The 13,387-nt window shown below is 40.2% G+C and overlaps 1 protein-coding gene across 1 annotated transcript in view; it reads right to left on the bottom strand.

The window, feature by feature from the left end:
• Positions 1-5,917: 5,917 nt before the first annotated feature.
• Positions 5,918-13,387, bottom strand: part of LOC139424741 (zinc finger protein ZFP2-like) — an 89,901-nt gene continuing 82,431 nt past the window's right edge. Inside the window, exon 2 of the mRNA XM_071176853.1 lies at positions 5,918-5,997. Coding sequence (XP_071032954.1) covers positions 5,990-5,997 — 8 coding nt within the window. The 3' untranslated portion in view covers positions 5,918-5,989. The remainder of the gene's footprint in view (positions 5,998-13,387) is intronic.

Genomic DNA, 13,387 nt, shown 5'->3' with positions numbered 1-13,387 from the left:
ATCTGTCTGGTCGTAGTGTCATAGAACGGATACGTTGTACCCTGTCGTTCTCAGGAGATTGTCTGTCCTTTCCTGTATGTTTACAGCTGCAGCTGATAACTCGACGTCTAGGATGTATCACTTCTTCTTCAGTGAATAAGAGTTCAAAGTTCTTACCAAGTTGCCTCAACGCAGCTCGTATTATATTCTGGCTGGTGTAGTCGAAATTCATCCTTCCAGCGTTGTGATCGTCATCTCCAGGGTTGAAATTAGCCCTTTTAAACGTATGTACACCTCATCAGGAACATGAGGTTGACTTCTGTCAATGGGCTTTTGTAGTGGGGCAGAGAAGGGCGTGTTTCATGGTTCTCAACCAATGTCTGTTCACTTGGGAGTGGCCACTGATTGAGCCCAGTTTACTTATTGAAAACAATTCTCATTTAGAAGCTAAAATTACATTTCATATTTAAACATTTAAATTGCACAACTAGTGATAACTAGAATGTGTATACTTTCCAAGCTCATACGTCACACTGATAGCATCGCCTGAAAGACGCACATCGCCATCTGTTGACTGGAGTGGTTAACGCAGGTGAAAGTATTTCATTTTGACAAAAAGTGAATTTTTACATTTCTTTCATTAAATAATAACATAATAGTCAGACAACTGCAGATTTGTAATAAGTATGAATTTAAAACCTACTTCTACATTCTACCAACCCAACAGATGTTTCTACTACAGTGAACATTAACCAATGAGGTGGGTCTTTCCACATTCTACCAACCCAACTGATGTTTCTACTACAGTGAATATTAACCAATGAGGTGGGTCTTTCCACATTCTACCAACCCAGCTGATGTTTCTACTACAGGGAATATTAACCAATGAGGTGGGTCTTTCCACATTCTACCAACCCAACAGATGTTTCTACTACAGGGAATATTAACCAATGAGGTGGGTCTTTCCACATTCTTCTATCGCAATACATGGATATTGGGATCTGACCTTATTGATCTGTCAGTAAGCTATGTTTACATGGGTATTGGGATCTGACCTCATTGATCAGTCAGTAAGCTATGTTTACATGGGTATTGGGATCTGACCTCATTGATCAGTCAGTAAGCTATGTTTGCATGGGTATTGGGATCTAACCTCATTGATCAGTCAGTAAGCTATGTTTACATGGGTATTGGGATCTGACCTCATTGATCAGTCAGTAAGCTATGTTTACATGGGTATTGGGATCTGACCTCATTGATCAGTCAGTAAGCTATGTTTACATGGGTATTGGGATCTGACCTCATTGATCAGTCAGTAAGCTATGTTTACATGGGTATTGGGATCTCAGCTCTAGTATAATCCAGCAAAGCAGTCCTACCAGCTAGCAGTGTAATGAACCTTGTCTGATAGCCAATCAACTGTGTCCTGAGCCTGTCGCCTGCAGTCCGCGGAGAAAATTTGGTCTTTTTTTTCTCGTAAAGTTACACTGGGTACATGGGCCACATAAATAATTACCATCCAGCACATTGTCTAGGAAGGTACTGTTCCTAGTGGTGCTAGAATGGATTGTTAGGGCTGACAATCACATTGTTCCTAGGCCATCATTGTAAACAAGAATTTGTTCTGACAATTTGACTTAACTAACTTGTCAATTTAAATAAAGGAAGAAAAAAAGGGAATATGTTCCGTCATCCACTGCGTGTATAATTGAACTACAATGACCATAATACATTGTGTGTCTACTTGTCTTGTCTGTTTACTTTACACCTGCTATGTAAAAGAGACAGACGAATGCACAATGTTCAATGCCATCTGGGATTCTTGGGACATCTCTACCCTAAACCCTGACCTTAACCATTTTAAATGTCAACTTCTACGGGCTAGGGACGTCCCAAGGATGTATCTCTACCTGAAAATGCGTGATCTAAGTGATTGATAGTTGGTATTCATCAGTCATAAAGACCTATTTACTTTAGTAAACTACTAAAATAGTGATATTGTTAGACAGCATAGACAGCAGCTCTAAACTTTGAGTGACTGATCCATTCATCCTCCGATCCCTCCTCACCTTTCTCTCCTCTGAAGACCCAGTGAGGGTGGAGCTCAGTCAGAGAGCTGTTGAGAGACTGGTTAGGAAGAACACTCCTACAGCCAGAGGTGAGAGGTCACACTTGGTTTAGATGGTAAATATTTGTCCCCTTAGTTGTTCTTTGTTATTATGAAGGTCATTTGCGTCAAATGTATTTTTCCCCACTCATTCACCCCATCTCTTTACATTGCTTATGCATATTCGGAGGCCCGACTCAAATTCCGAACACAATGCCCATCCTGGCAGATCTAAACCTAATGCAGCACATTGTGAATCACATTGACAGAAGTCACATTTAGGCGCCAGGTGTAACTGAGGCCATAGATGCTCTATATCCATTACTTTGAGTGTTTTATATAATATGACTAAATGTGTTACAGGGGCAGTCAAGAAATGGAACAGCAAGGCCACAGAACACGACATAAGCAGAGCTGTGGGAGACCACTTCAAGCCCCTGGTAGAGCCGGGGCTGGAAAAGTGGAATTGATTCTGTGTTTCATACTAAGATGGACCAAGAGTCTGTTGATTGGTCGGTCATTGGGATAATTTATTTTGCAATATGTTCAAATCAATTCAAGCTTTATATATACAGCACATTTCAGACATGGATGCAACACAATGGCTTCACAGGAAAAAAATATGAAAATAAACAGAAATATTTAGTACACAAACATAAGAGGATAAAAAACAGAACAACAACTGAAAGACTAATGAGCATTCTAAGGAAATGCCATTGATTAAAATATTAACTAACAATTGGATGCAATATCCAACCTAAAACATAAGCTTGTTTTTAAAGGAGGGGTTCTGAAAGACTATGGGGGTGTCCACTGAAAGTTGACTAGTAACAACAACTGGGACATAAGACACCCAAACAAAAGAAAAACCCACAAACAAACTTAAAGACAGGAAGCAAACAAAAAAGGTGGAGCAACTAAAGGTGTTGACTCTCCACATCGGGAATCAGGTTGTACGTGCTGTTGAAACTAACACAACTAAAAAAACACATGGAAATGGGAGATATCTTTCACCTCACAGGTTAGAGGACAACCTGCAGAAGACCGTCAGCTGGAAGGAGAGTTTACAGTCTAACCAGACACCCAGGTATTTGTAGTTGTCCACATATTCTAAGTCAGAACCGTCCAGAGTAGTGATGCTAGTCGGGTGGGCGGGTGCAGGCAGCAATCGGTTGAAGAGCATGCATTTAGTTTTACTTGCGTTTAAGAGCAGTTGGAGGTCACAGAAGGAGTGTTGTATGGCATTGAAGCCCGTTTGGAGGTTTGTTAGTTTGTTAGTTGGTGAACCAGGTGAGTCAGTCATTTGAGAAACCAAGGCTGTTGAGTCTGCCGATAAGAATATGGTGATTGAGTCTAGAGCCTTGGCCAGGTCGATGAAGACGGCTGCACAGTACTGTCTTTTATCGATGGCTGTTATGATATCGTTTAGTACTTTCAGGGTGGCCGAGGTGCACCCGTGACCAGCTCGGAAACCGGATTGCACAGCGGAGAAGGTACGGTGGGATTTGAAATGGTCAGTGATCTGTTTGTTAACTTGTCTTTCGAAGACATTAGTAAGGCAGGGCAGGATGGATATAGGTCTGTAACAGTTTGGGTCTAGAGTGTCACCCCCTTTGAAGAGGGGGATGACCGCGGCAGCTTTCCAATCTTTAGGAATCTCAGACGATACGAAAGAGATGTTGAACAGACAAGTAATAGGGGTTGCCACAATGGAGGCAAATAATTTTTGAAAGACAGGGTCCAGATTGTCTAGCCCAGCTGATTTGTACGGGTCCAGCTTTTGCAGCTCTTTCAGAACATCTGCGATCTGCGACCAGCCGTAGAGAAATGCTTCTTGAAATTCTCCATTATCGTGGAGTTAATCGGTGGTGATAGTGTTTCCTAGCCTCAGTGTAGTGGGCAGCTGGGATGAGGTGCTCTTATTCTTCATGGACTGTTACGGAACGTTTGGACATCTCGTCAGGTTTTAGTGAACGCGCTTCGTGACTTTGGAATTGTTTACCAAACGCGCTAACCAAAGTAGCTAATTGGACATATATAAGGGACATTATCGAACAAATCAAGCATTTATTGTGGACCTGGGATTCCAGAGAGTGAATTCTGATGAAGATCATCAAAGGTAAGGGAATATTTATCATGTAATTTCTGGTTTCTGTTGACTCCAACACGGGGGCTAATTTGGCTATTGTTCTGAGCTTAGTCTCAGATTATTGCATTGGTTTGCTTTATCCGTAAAGTTTTTTTGAAATCTGACACAGCGGTTGCATTAAGGAGAGGTATATGTATAATTTCATGTGTATAACTTGTATTATCATCTACATTTATGATGAGTATTTCTGTTGAAACAATGTGGCTATGCAAAATCACTTTTTGGAACTAGTGAATCTGATAAACCAATGTAAACTGATTTTTTTATATAAATATAAACTTAATCAAACAAAACATGCATGTATTGTGTAACATGAAGTCCTATGAGTGTCATCTAATGAAGATAAAATTAATCACTAACCTTGAATTATCTTGATTTCTGCTTTTTGTGAATGCTATATTTCGCTGGAAAATGGCTGTGCTTATTGTGGTTTGGTGGAGACCTAACATAATCGTTTGTAGAGCTTTCGCTGAAAAGCCTATTTGAAATCGGACACAAGATTACCTTTAAAATTATATAAGACACGTGTTTGTTTTAGGAATTGTAATTATGATATTTCTGTGGTTTGATTTTCGCGCCCTCAATTTTCACTGGTAGTTGTCATATCTATCCGGGTGTTGGGATTGCAGCCATAACAAGGAACGCCATTCGTGAAAATCTATTTTTACACTGGGAGCAGAAAATGCTTTTCTCCTGTGTGTATTCTCTCATGCCTTTTCAGGTTAGTTAACATGGTAAAACTCTTTCCACACTAGGAACATTGGTAAGGCTTTTCTCCTGTGTGTAGTCTCGCATGCTTTTTTAGGTTTCCTATCTTAGTAAAACTCTTTCCACACTGGGAGCATTGGAAAGGCTTTTCTCCAGTGCGTGTCCTCTCATGCAGTTTTAGGTTCCCTATCCAGCAAAAACTATTTTCACAGTGGGAGCAGTGGTGTTGTCTCGCTGGTTTGGGCATCTCTGGGCCTGATTCCCCTGAAGTACTCTTCCCGCTGTCAGAGTGAGAGTCTCTCCTTGCAAAGACACACAGAGTATGTCATTAAACACAGACCTAAATGAAACCTCCACATGATAAAACGGTCTTCCTATGAGGTTTAATCTAGACTAGATTCCTCAATAAAAGAGCAGAACTGGTCGTCACAGAGTGGCTGTAGTGCTTTGTAGGATGGGTAAATCCATTTGAATTCAATACATTTTTGACAGCATCCCTTTTGAATTAAAAAAAATATTTCCTTACATGTTTGACTATGGAAGAAGTGGTAAGAAAGGGACTTCATGCAACTGAATGTAAAAACATTCATGAGATATACAGTACCAGTCAAAAGTTGACACATCTACTAATTCCAGGGGTTTTCTTTATCTTTACTATTTTTTACATTGTAGAATAATAGTGAAGACATCAAAACTATGAAATAATACATATGGAATCATGTAGTAAACAAAAAAGTTGTAAACAAATCAAAATATATTTTAGGTTATTCAAAGTAGCCACCCTTTGCCTTCATGACAGCTTTGCACACTCTTGGCATTCTCTCAACCAGCTTCACCTGGAATGCTTTTCCAACCATCTTGAAGGAGTTCCCACATATGCTGAGCACTTTTTGGCTGCTTTTCCTTCACTCTGTGGTCCAACTCATCCCGAACCATCTCAATTGGGTTGAGGTTGGGTGATTGTGGAGGCCAGGTCAGCTGGTGCAGCACTCCATCACTCTCCTTCTTGGTAAAATAGCCCTTACACAGCCTGGAGGTGTGTTGGGTCATTGTCCTGTTGAAAAACAAATGATAGTCCCACTAAGCGCAAACCAGATGGGATGGCGTATCGCTTCAAAATGCTGTGGTAGCCAGACAGGTGTGTGCCTTTCCAAATCATGTCCAATCAAGTTGTAGAAACATCTCAACGATGATCAATGGAAACAGGATGCACAGCTGAGCTCAAAGTAGAGTCTCATAGCAAAGGGTCTGAATACTAAAATAAGGTATTTCTGGGGGTTTTTTCTTCTCTAAACCCATTTTCTCTTTGTCATTATGGGGTATTGTGTGTAGATTGATGAGGATTTGTATTTATTTAATCCATTGTAGAATAAGGCTGTAACGTAACAAAATGTGGAAAGAAGTGACGAAAAAAAGGGTTTAAAGTTTTTAAAGTTGAAATACTTTTAAAAATATATCTCTAGATAAATACATATTTATATTTGTTAATATATCTCTCAGATAAAGGACAGACACTCAGAACAAACTTATTTTAGATGTTTTGGGGGAAACAATGTTACTATGGTTACTGTTGTTCCATGTTATCTAATGTGTTACTATGGTTACTGCTGTGCCATGTTATCCAATGTGTTACTATGGTTACTGTTGTGAATGTTATCTAATGTGTTACTATGGTTACTGTTGTTCCATGTTGTGAATGTTATCCAATGTGTTACAGCAGTACGGCCAAATCATGTTTTGACATAAATCAACTGTTGAATATTTTTTGTTGATACTTCAAGGCATCTTACAACTCAAACTCAGAAAGCCAAATGATCCTTGGTATAACCTTAAAACAGTACTATACTGGGGAAGCCCTTCATGATGGAGGGTGTTTCTACAGTACTATACTGGGGAAGCCCTTCATGTTGGAGGGTGTTTCTACAGTACTATACTGGGGAAGCCCTTCATGATGGAGGGTGTTTCTACAGTACTATACTGGGGAAGCCCTTCATATTGGAGGGTGTTTCTACAGTACTATACCGGGTAAGCCCTTCATGTTATTTAAACCTTCTTAAAACAATTCCATATAGCTTAGAAGGACCTCCCCCTCAGACAAGGCTTAGACTGTAATGGTTTAAACTATCTGAAACTTACATTACTCTGAGACTAGTTATCCTGGGATCTTACATTACTCTGAGACTAGTTATCCTGGGATCTAACATTTCTCAGACTAGTTATCCTGGGATCTTACATATTACATTTCTCAGACTATTTATCCTGGGATCGTACATATTACATTACTCAGACTAGTTATCCTGGGGAATAGTTTTCATAAATTTGCAAAAAATCTAAACCTGTTTTTGCTTTGGCATTAAGGGGTATTGTGATGTCATTATGGGGTAGTGTGAAGATTGATGTGGATTTAAAAAATAATAATACATTTTAGAATAAAGGGATGCACTGATATTACATTTTTGGCCAATATTTTCCTTCTCCCAAAAAACGATACTGATAACCGATATTTAAAATTTTAGCGGCCTTTTAAGCATTCTAGTACAGTTAAAAAGTTAACAAACACACACACACGGACGCAGAGGTCTAAGTCACTGCATCTCAGTGAAAGAGGCGTCACTACAGTCCCTGGTTCCAATCCAGGCTGTATCACATCCGGCCGTGATTGGGAGACCCACAGTAGTTGTCTGTTATTGGTGTAGAGGGGACGACAAAGGAGAGGGATCCCACAGTAGCTGTCTGTTAATGGTGTAGAGAGGAAGACGTATGTTTTTTTTTTCCATTGTTTTATCTAAAACGATCTATGGTGTGTTATTCTCCTACATTCAATTCACATTTACCCAAAGTTCAGAGTGTTTTCTTTCAAATGGTACCAAGAATATGCATATCCTTGGTTCTGTGTCTGAGCTACAGGCTGTACCTCATTTCCCTCCTTCAGGGAACATTTGTTATAGTCATAACGTAATTATAGTCAAAGTTACATTTGGGGATGTCTGATAGTATTTCTGATTGTCTTAACGCACCACCACTAATGAGTTGGAGCTTCTCAAAGTAATTTTTTCTTCACCTCAAACAGCAAGTAAACAAAATCTAATCAAAATCAATTGCGAATGACAATAGTTCCTCAAAGTATTTTCATAAAATATTTCCAGTTCTCGCCCTTTTGATAACCACTCAGCATAAAAGGAAAAAATGTAATGCTCTGATCCAGTGGAAATGTCATAAAATACCTGATTACTTCTTATCCTTTACACAAATAGCCGACAGCGGTCTGTCCTAAACTCACTGGCCGGGAAACTCAGAGGGCCCAGAATATTTTATACAATGTTGCAAGCTTGCTATCCCGAGTTCCGGGCTAACCCAGTTGATAGTTGATACAATGTTTAAAGTTTGTTGAAGACAGGTCATGTGCAGCCAATGTGATTTATAGGATATGTATTTTTATCAGGATATTTTCTACCTGTAGGCTGCAATGTTTTTATTTGTTGGCTTTATGTCGGCTATTTTTCGATTGTTGGCAATGGCAATAAAAGTTACATTGAGATTTGTTTAATTTTCATTTAGATTTATATAGAATGTAGATTAATGTCCCCTGTAACTATTCCCCAGGTCGTTGCTGCAAATGACAACGTGTTCTCAGTCAACTTACCTGGTAAAATAACGGATAAATAAATAAAAATGAATCACAGATGATGATTTTGAGATACTATTATAAATTAAATGAATCTGTTCCACAACAAATTAGCACATGAAAATCATAACTTGCATGCAGATTGGTAGAAATGGTAAGATAAATTGGCACTCCAAATGGAAAAAGTTTGACGACCGCTGGTGTCGTGTATTACTGAAAACTTCAGGAGCATAACGGCAGAATTTACGAAGTCCAGCAGCAGCGGGAGGAGGAGGAGGGAAGAGTTTCTCTCGGTTATATTGATGACTGGGTCCCTCGAGTAACTTGTGTATCTGTAATTATTTAATCAAAAAGCATGCTTAAAGCATCAGAAAAGTTATGCACATATAGTTGATTTTATTAAAACATGGGGTGATTAGTAGAAAGAACAGATGACTCTTGGTTGACCAAGATATATTTTAGTTGGGGACAACACTAGAACATGATTTTGGGGCTCCCGGGTGGCACAGCGGACACTGCATCTCAGTGCTTGAGGCGTCACTACACTACCCTGGATCAAATCCAGGCTGCATCACAACCGGCCGTGATTGGGAGTCCCATAGGGCGGCGCACAATTGGCCCAGCGTCATCCGGGGTAGGCAGTCATTGTAAATAACAATTTGTTCTTAAATTACTTGCCTAGTTAAATAAAGGTTACATTTAAATAAATAAAAATTATTGTTTTATGACAAACCATTTTCTACAAATCCGTCAAGGCACCAACTTTGAGAAGGTTTTAAAACAAAGGTTTCAAACTAATTCATGAATGTAATTGAATCTAGGTATGTTTCGCCTTTAACGTAATGGCATGAAAATAAATTGGCTGAATATTACACAATGACTTATCAACAGCTGTAACAATTTGACCCCCACAGGAAATCTACACTGGCAATTCTAGAATATACTACAGTGAGGTAAAAAAGTATTTGATCCCCTGCTGATTTTTCACATTTGCCCACTGACAAGGAAATGATCAGTCTATAATTTTAATGGTAGGTTTATTAGAACAGTGAAAGACAGAATAGCAACACAAAAATCCAGAAAAACTCATGCCAAAAATGTTATAAATTGATTTGCATTTTAATGAGGGAAATAAGTACTTGACCCCTCTGCAAACATTACTTTGTACTTGGTGGCAAAACCCTTGTTGGCCATCACAGAGGTCAGACGTTTCTTGTAGTTGGCAACACCAGGTTTGCACACATCTCAGGAGGGATTTTGTCCCACTCCTCTTTGCAGATCTTCTCCAAGTCATGAAGGTTTCGAGACTGACGTTTGGCAACTCGAACCTTCAGCTCCCTCCACAGATTTTCTATGGGATTAAGGTCTGGAGACTGGCTAGGCCACTCCAGGACTTTAATGTGCTTCTTCTTGAGCCACTCCTTTGTTGCCTTGGCCGTGAGTTTTGGGTCATTGTCATGCTGGAATACCCATCCACAACCCATTTTCGAGAAGGAGGTTCTCACCTAAGATTTGACGGTACATTGCCCCGTCCATTGTCCCTTTGATGCGGTGAAGTTGTCCTGTCCCGTTGGGGTCATAGGCAGCCTTCATCCTCCTCCAAACACAGCGAGTTGAGTTGATGCCAAAAGCTCAATTTTGGTCTCATCTGACCACAACACTTTCACCCAGTTGTCCTCTGAATCATTCAGATGTTCATTGGCAAACTTCAGACGGGCATGTGTATGTGCTTTTTTGAGCAGGGGGACCTTGCGGGCGCTGCAGGATTTCAGTCCTTCACGGCGTAGTGTGTTACCAGTTGTTTTCTTGGTGACTATCGTCCCAGCTGCCTTGAGATCATTGACAAGATCCTCCCGTGTAGTTCTGGGCTGATTCCTTGCCGTTCTCATGACCGTGGTTACAACTCCACGAGGTGAGATCTTGCATGGAGCCCCAGGCCGAGGGAGATTGACAGTTCTTTTGTTTCTACCATTTACTTACTAGTGTTAGCCACCGTGCTTCTACACCTGCATTGCTTGCTGTTTGGGGTTTTAGGCTGGGTTTCTGTACAGCACTTTGAGATATCAGCTGATGTACGAAGGGCTATATAAATAAATGTGATTTGATTTGTTAAATCAGGGAACAGTTTCTCAAAACCATCTTATGGCTAAATTCAACGTTAGAACCATCGGCCACCATAAGATGCATTTGGGAAACCGGGACCCAGATATCCAGGTACCTCCTCTTCTTCCCCCACCTTTTTCAATGTGAAAGTCATCTCCCCCTCCTCCTCTTTCAATCCATAAAACGCTTCCTCCTCCTCTTTCACTCTGAACATGTCTTCCTCTTCTTTCACAGTAACGGCCTCACCCTCTACTTCTTGTTTTACTGTGATACCCACCTCTCTTCTCTATCAGGAGGAGAGTAGCTTAGTGACCGCATGGTCGGGGATGTTAGCTAGCTAGGCTAATGCTAAGTTAACCAGACCGCTAGCTGAATAACAACAACAACGTAAATATTAAATTAAATTGGATAACTAACTAGAGGACAGAAGTGGGTTTAAAACACAGATGCTAATATACACAAAAGCATCTAAAGAGCTTTATTGGTTCGGCTATTTTGTCGAGCAAGCTACCGAGGTGGATGACTAACTGTTGCTGCTGTTGAAAGAAGCGTTCCGTCCACTATATTATACGTCACACCAGCAGAATCGCGTTAAAGTCTCACTGCGCCATCTGCTGACTGGAGTGGGTAACGCAGTTGAGTAAAATGTATATTTAATTTTCAGACAACAAGTTGAAGTGTAGGAAGCATGAGTTTTGAAAATCATACCTGCTTGCTCCTTTTTGTTTGGTCAACTTTTCGATAGGGAAGTTATGTTTGATTCCAGAGCTACGAGGCATGCGTCCAAATCGCTAAGCAGTAAACTTCAAAGCAGTGTGCTGATGCCTGTATCACTTTATCAGCAGCACGTGATCAATGACGTTTGAAGCTTCATTTCATCGAACAACCACCTGATTGGTTTGGTTTTGGGCTTGTTCGATACTGCAGGCGACTGACTTGCATCATAAATAACTACTCATTATTATTTATAAATCAGTCAGCCAGTCATAATTTACCCACAATGCAGCATGGATTTGATGCTCTCGAACACGGCCAGTGGTTTAGTAAATTACATAAAGGCTACGCTGCTACGGTGTGGGATGTCATCTATAATAATGACATAAAGGCTCTGCTGCTACGTGCTACGGTGTGGGATCTCATCTATAACAATGACACAAAGGCTATTCTGCTACGTGCTACGGTGTGGGATGTCATCTAAAATAATTTGGCTGATCTAAATTCTGTGTTGCTCAAAGCCTTGAGTAATGAACCTATTTTTGAGACTATTGGCTGTAAAGCGTCAATGCTTCAGGAAGCTTAGTTTCACCATCATGGAATCTTATCTATTTTGAATTTGGGGGATTTTCCCTGCCATCATTCTGTATGTCTCTGCTCTTCTGATCTGCAGTCATGTTTTTGTTGGGTTTTGTTAGTTGGGTTCTAACATTAGTTGGGCTCCAGCTCGCTGACCATAGTGTCACGAACCGGCTCGAAGACCGTGACAAAATGTGAGACAACGTGGAGATAAAGAATAACAAATATATTTATTAACTGAAGTAACGTAAATACAATTAACACTGGTGTGTGTTTTGTCAGTAGTGTAAGTGGTCGCGTTTATACATGTGATAATGAGGGGTGTTGAACGGTGCCAACGCAAACAACAAAAATCTGTCTGTGTCTGCATGGAGAGAGTCTCCTCAATGAATGGGGAAGAGGTGCATTTATCCTGGGACACACCCGAGCCCAGGTGTGTCCCATTTCACTGACGACCCTCCCGACTCCACCCACCGACATCCTATTAAGGAAAACAAGAGCAAAGAGAAAGAATTCAGCAGCTGGAGTGGGAGGGTTGTCACAGCAGTCTGATGATATACCAGGGACTATGCATGCAGTTAGGTTTGTTTGCAGTCTGATGATATATCAGGGACTGGGGATGCAGTTAGATTTGTATGCAGTCTGATGATGTACCAGGGCCTGGGGATGCACAGTTAGATTTGGTTTCCTCTAGCTACTCTCCAGTTTGCTCCCAGCTGCTTTCATAGAACATAGATCACTGTTAAACTAGGCTGCAGAGCGTTCCTAGTTTGACAGAGAATTTAACCAGTGTGACCAGTGTTTTTTTTAAATAAATGAATATGAAACTGCCTTAACAGTTGCGGCGAGCAAACCCGGATCCGGGATCCTATTTATAGACCTAAGCTCATTACCATAACGCAACGTTAACTATTCATGAAAATCGCAAATGAAATGAAATATGCTAGCTCTCAAGCTTAGCCTTTTGTTAACAACACTGTCATCTCAGATTTTCAAAATATGCTTTTCAACCATAGCAAAACAAGCATTTGTGTAAGAGTATTGATACCTAGCGTAGCATTTAGCATAGCATTTAGCGTAGCATTCAGCATGCAACATTTTCACAAAAACAAGAAAAGCCTTCAAATAAAATAATTTACCTTTGAAGAACTTCAGATGTTTTCAATGAGGAGACTCTGTTAGATAGCAAATGTTCAGTTTTTCCAAAAAGATTCTTTGTGTATTAGAAATCGCTCCGTTTTGTACATCACGTTTGGCTACCAAAAAAACCTGTATCCAGGAGTGTATTTATCCCCGCAAGCTCATTAGCATAACGCAACGTTAACTATTCATGAAAATCGCAAATGAAATGAAATAAATATGCTAGCTCTCAAGCTTAGCCTTTTGTTAACAACACTGTCATCTCAGATTTTCAAAATATGCT

This window comes from Oncorhynchus clarkii, chromosome 13 (genome assembly GCF_045791955.1).
Source record: "Oncorhynchus clarkii lewisi isolate Uvic-CL-2024 chromosome 13, UVic_Ocla_1.0, whole genome shotgun sequence".
Classification (NCBI taxonomy): Eukaryota; Metazoa; Chordata; class Actinopteri; order Salmoniformes; family Salmonidae; genus Oncorhynchus; species Oncorhynchus clarkii.
This window is presented reverse-complemented; position numbering and strand designations above follow the sequence as displayed.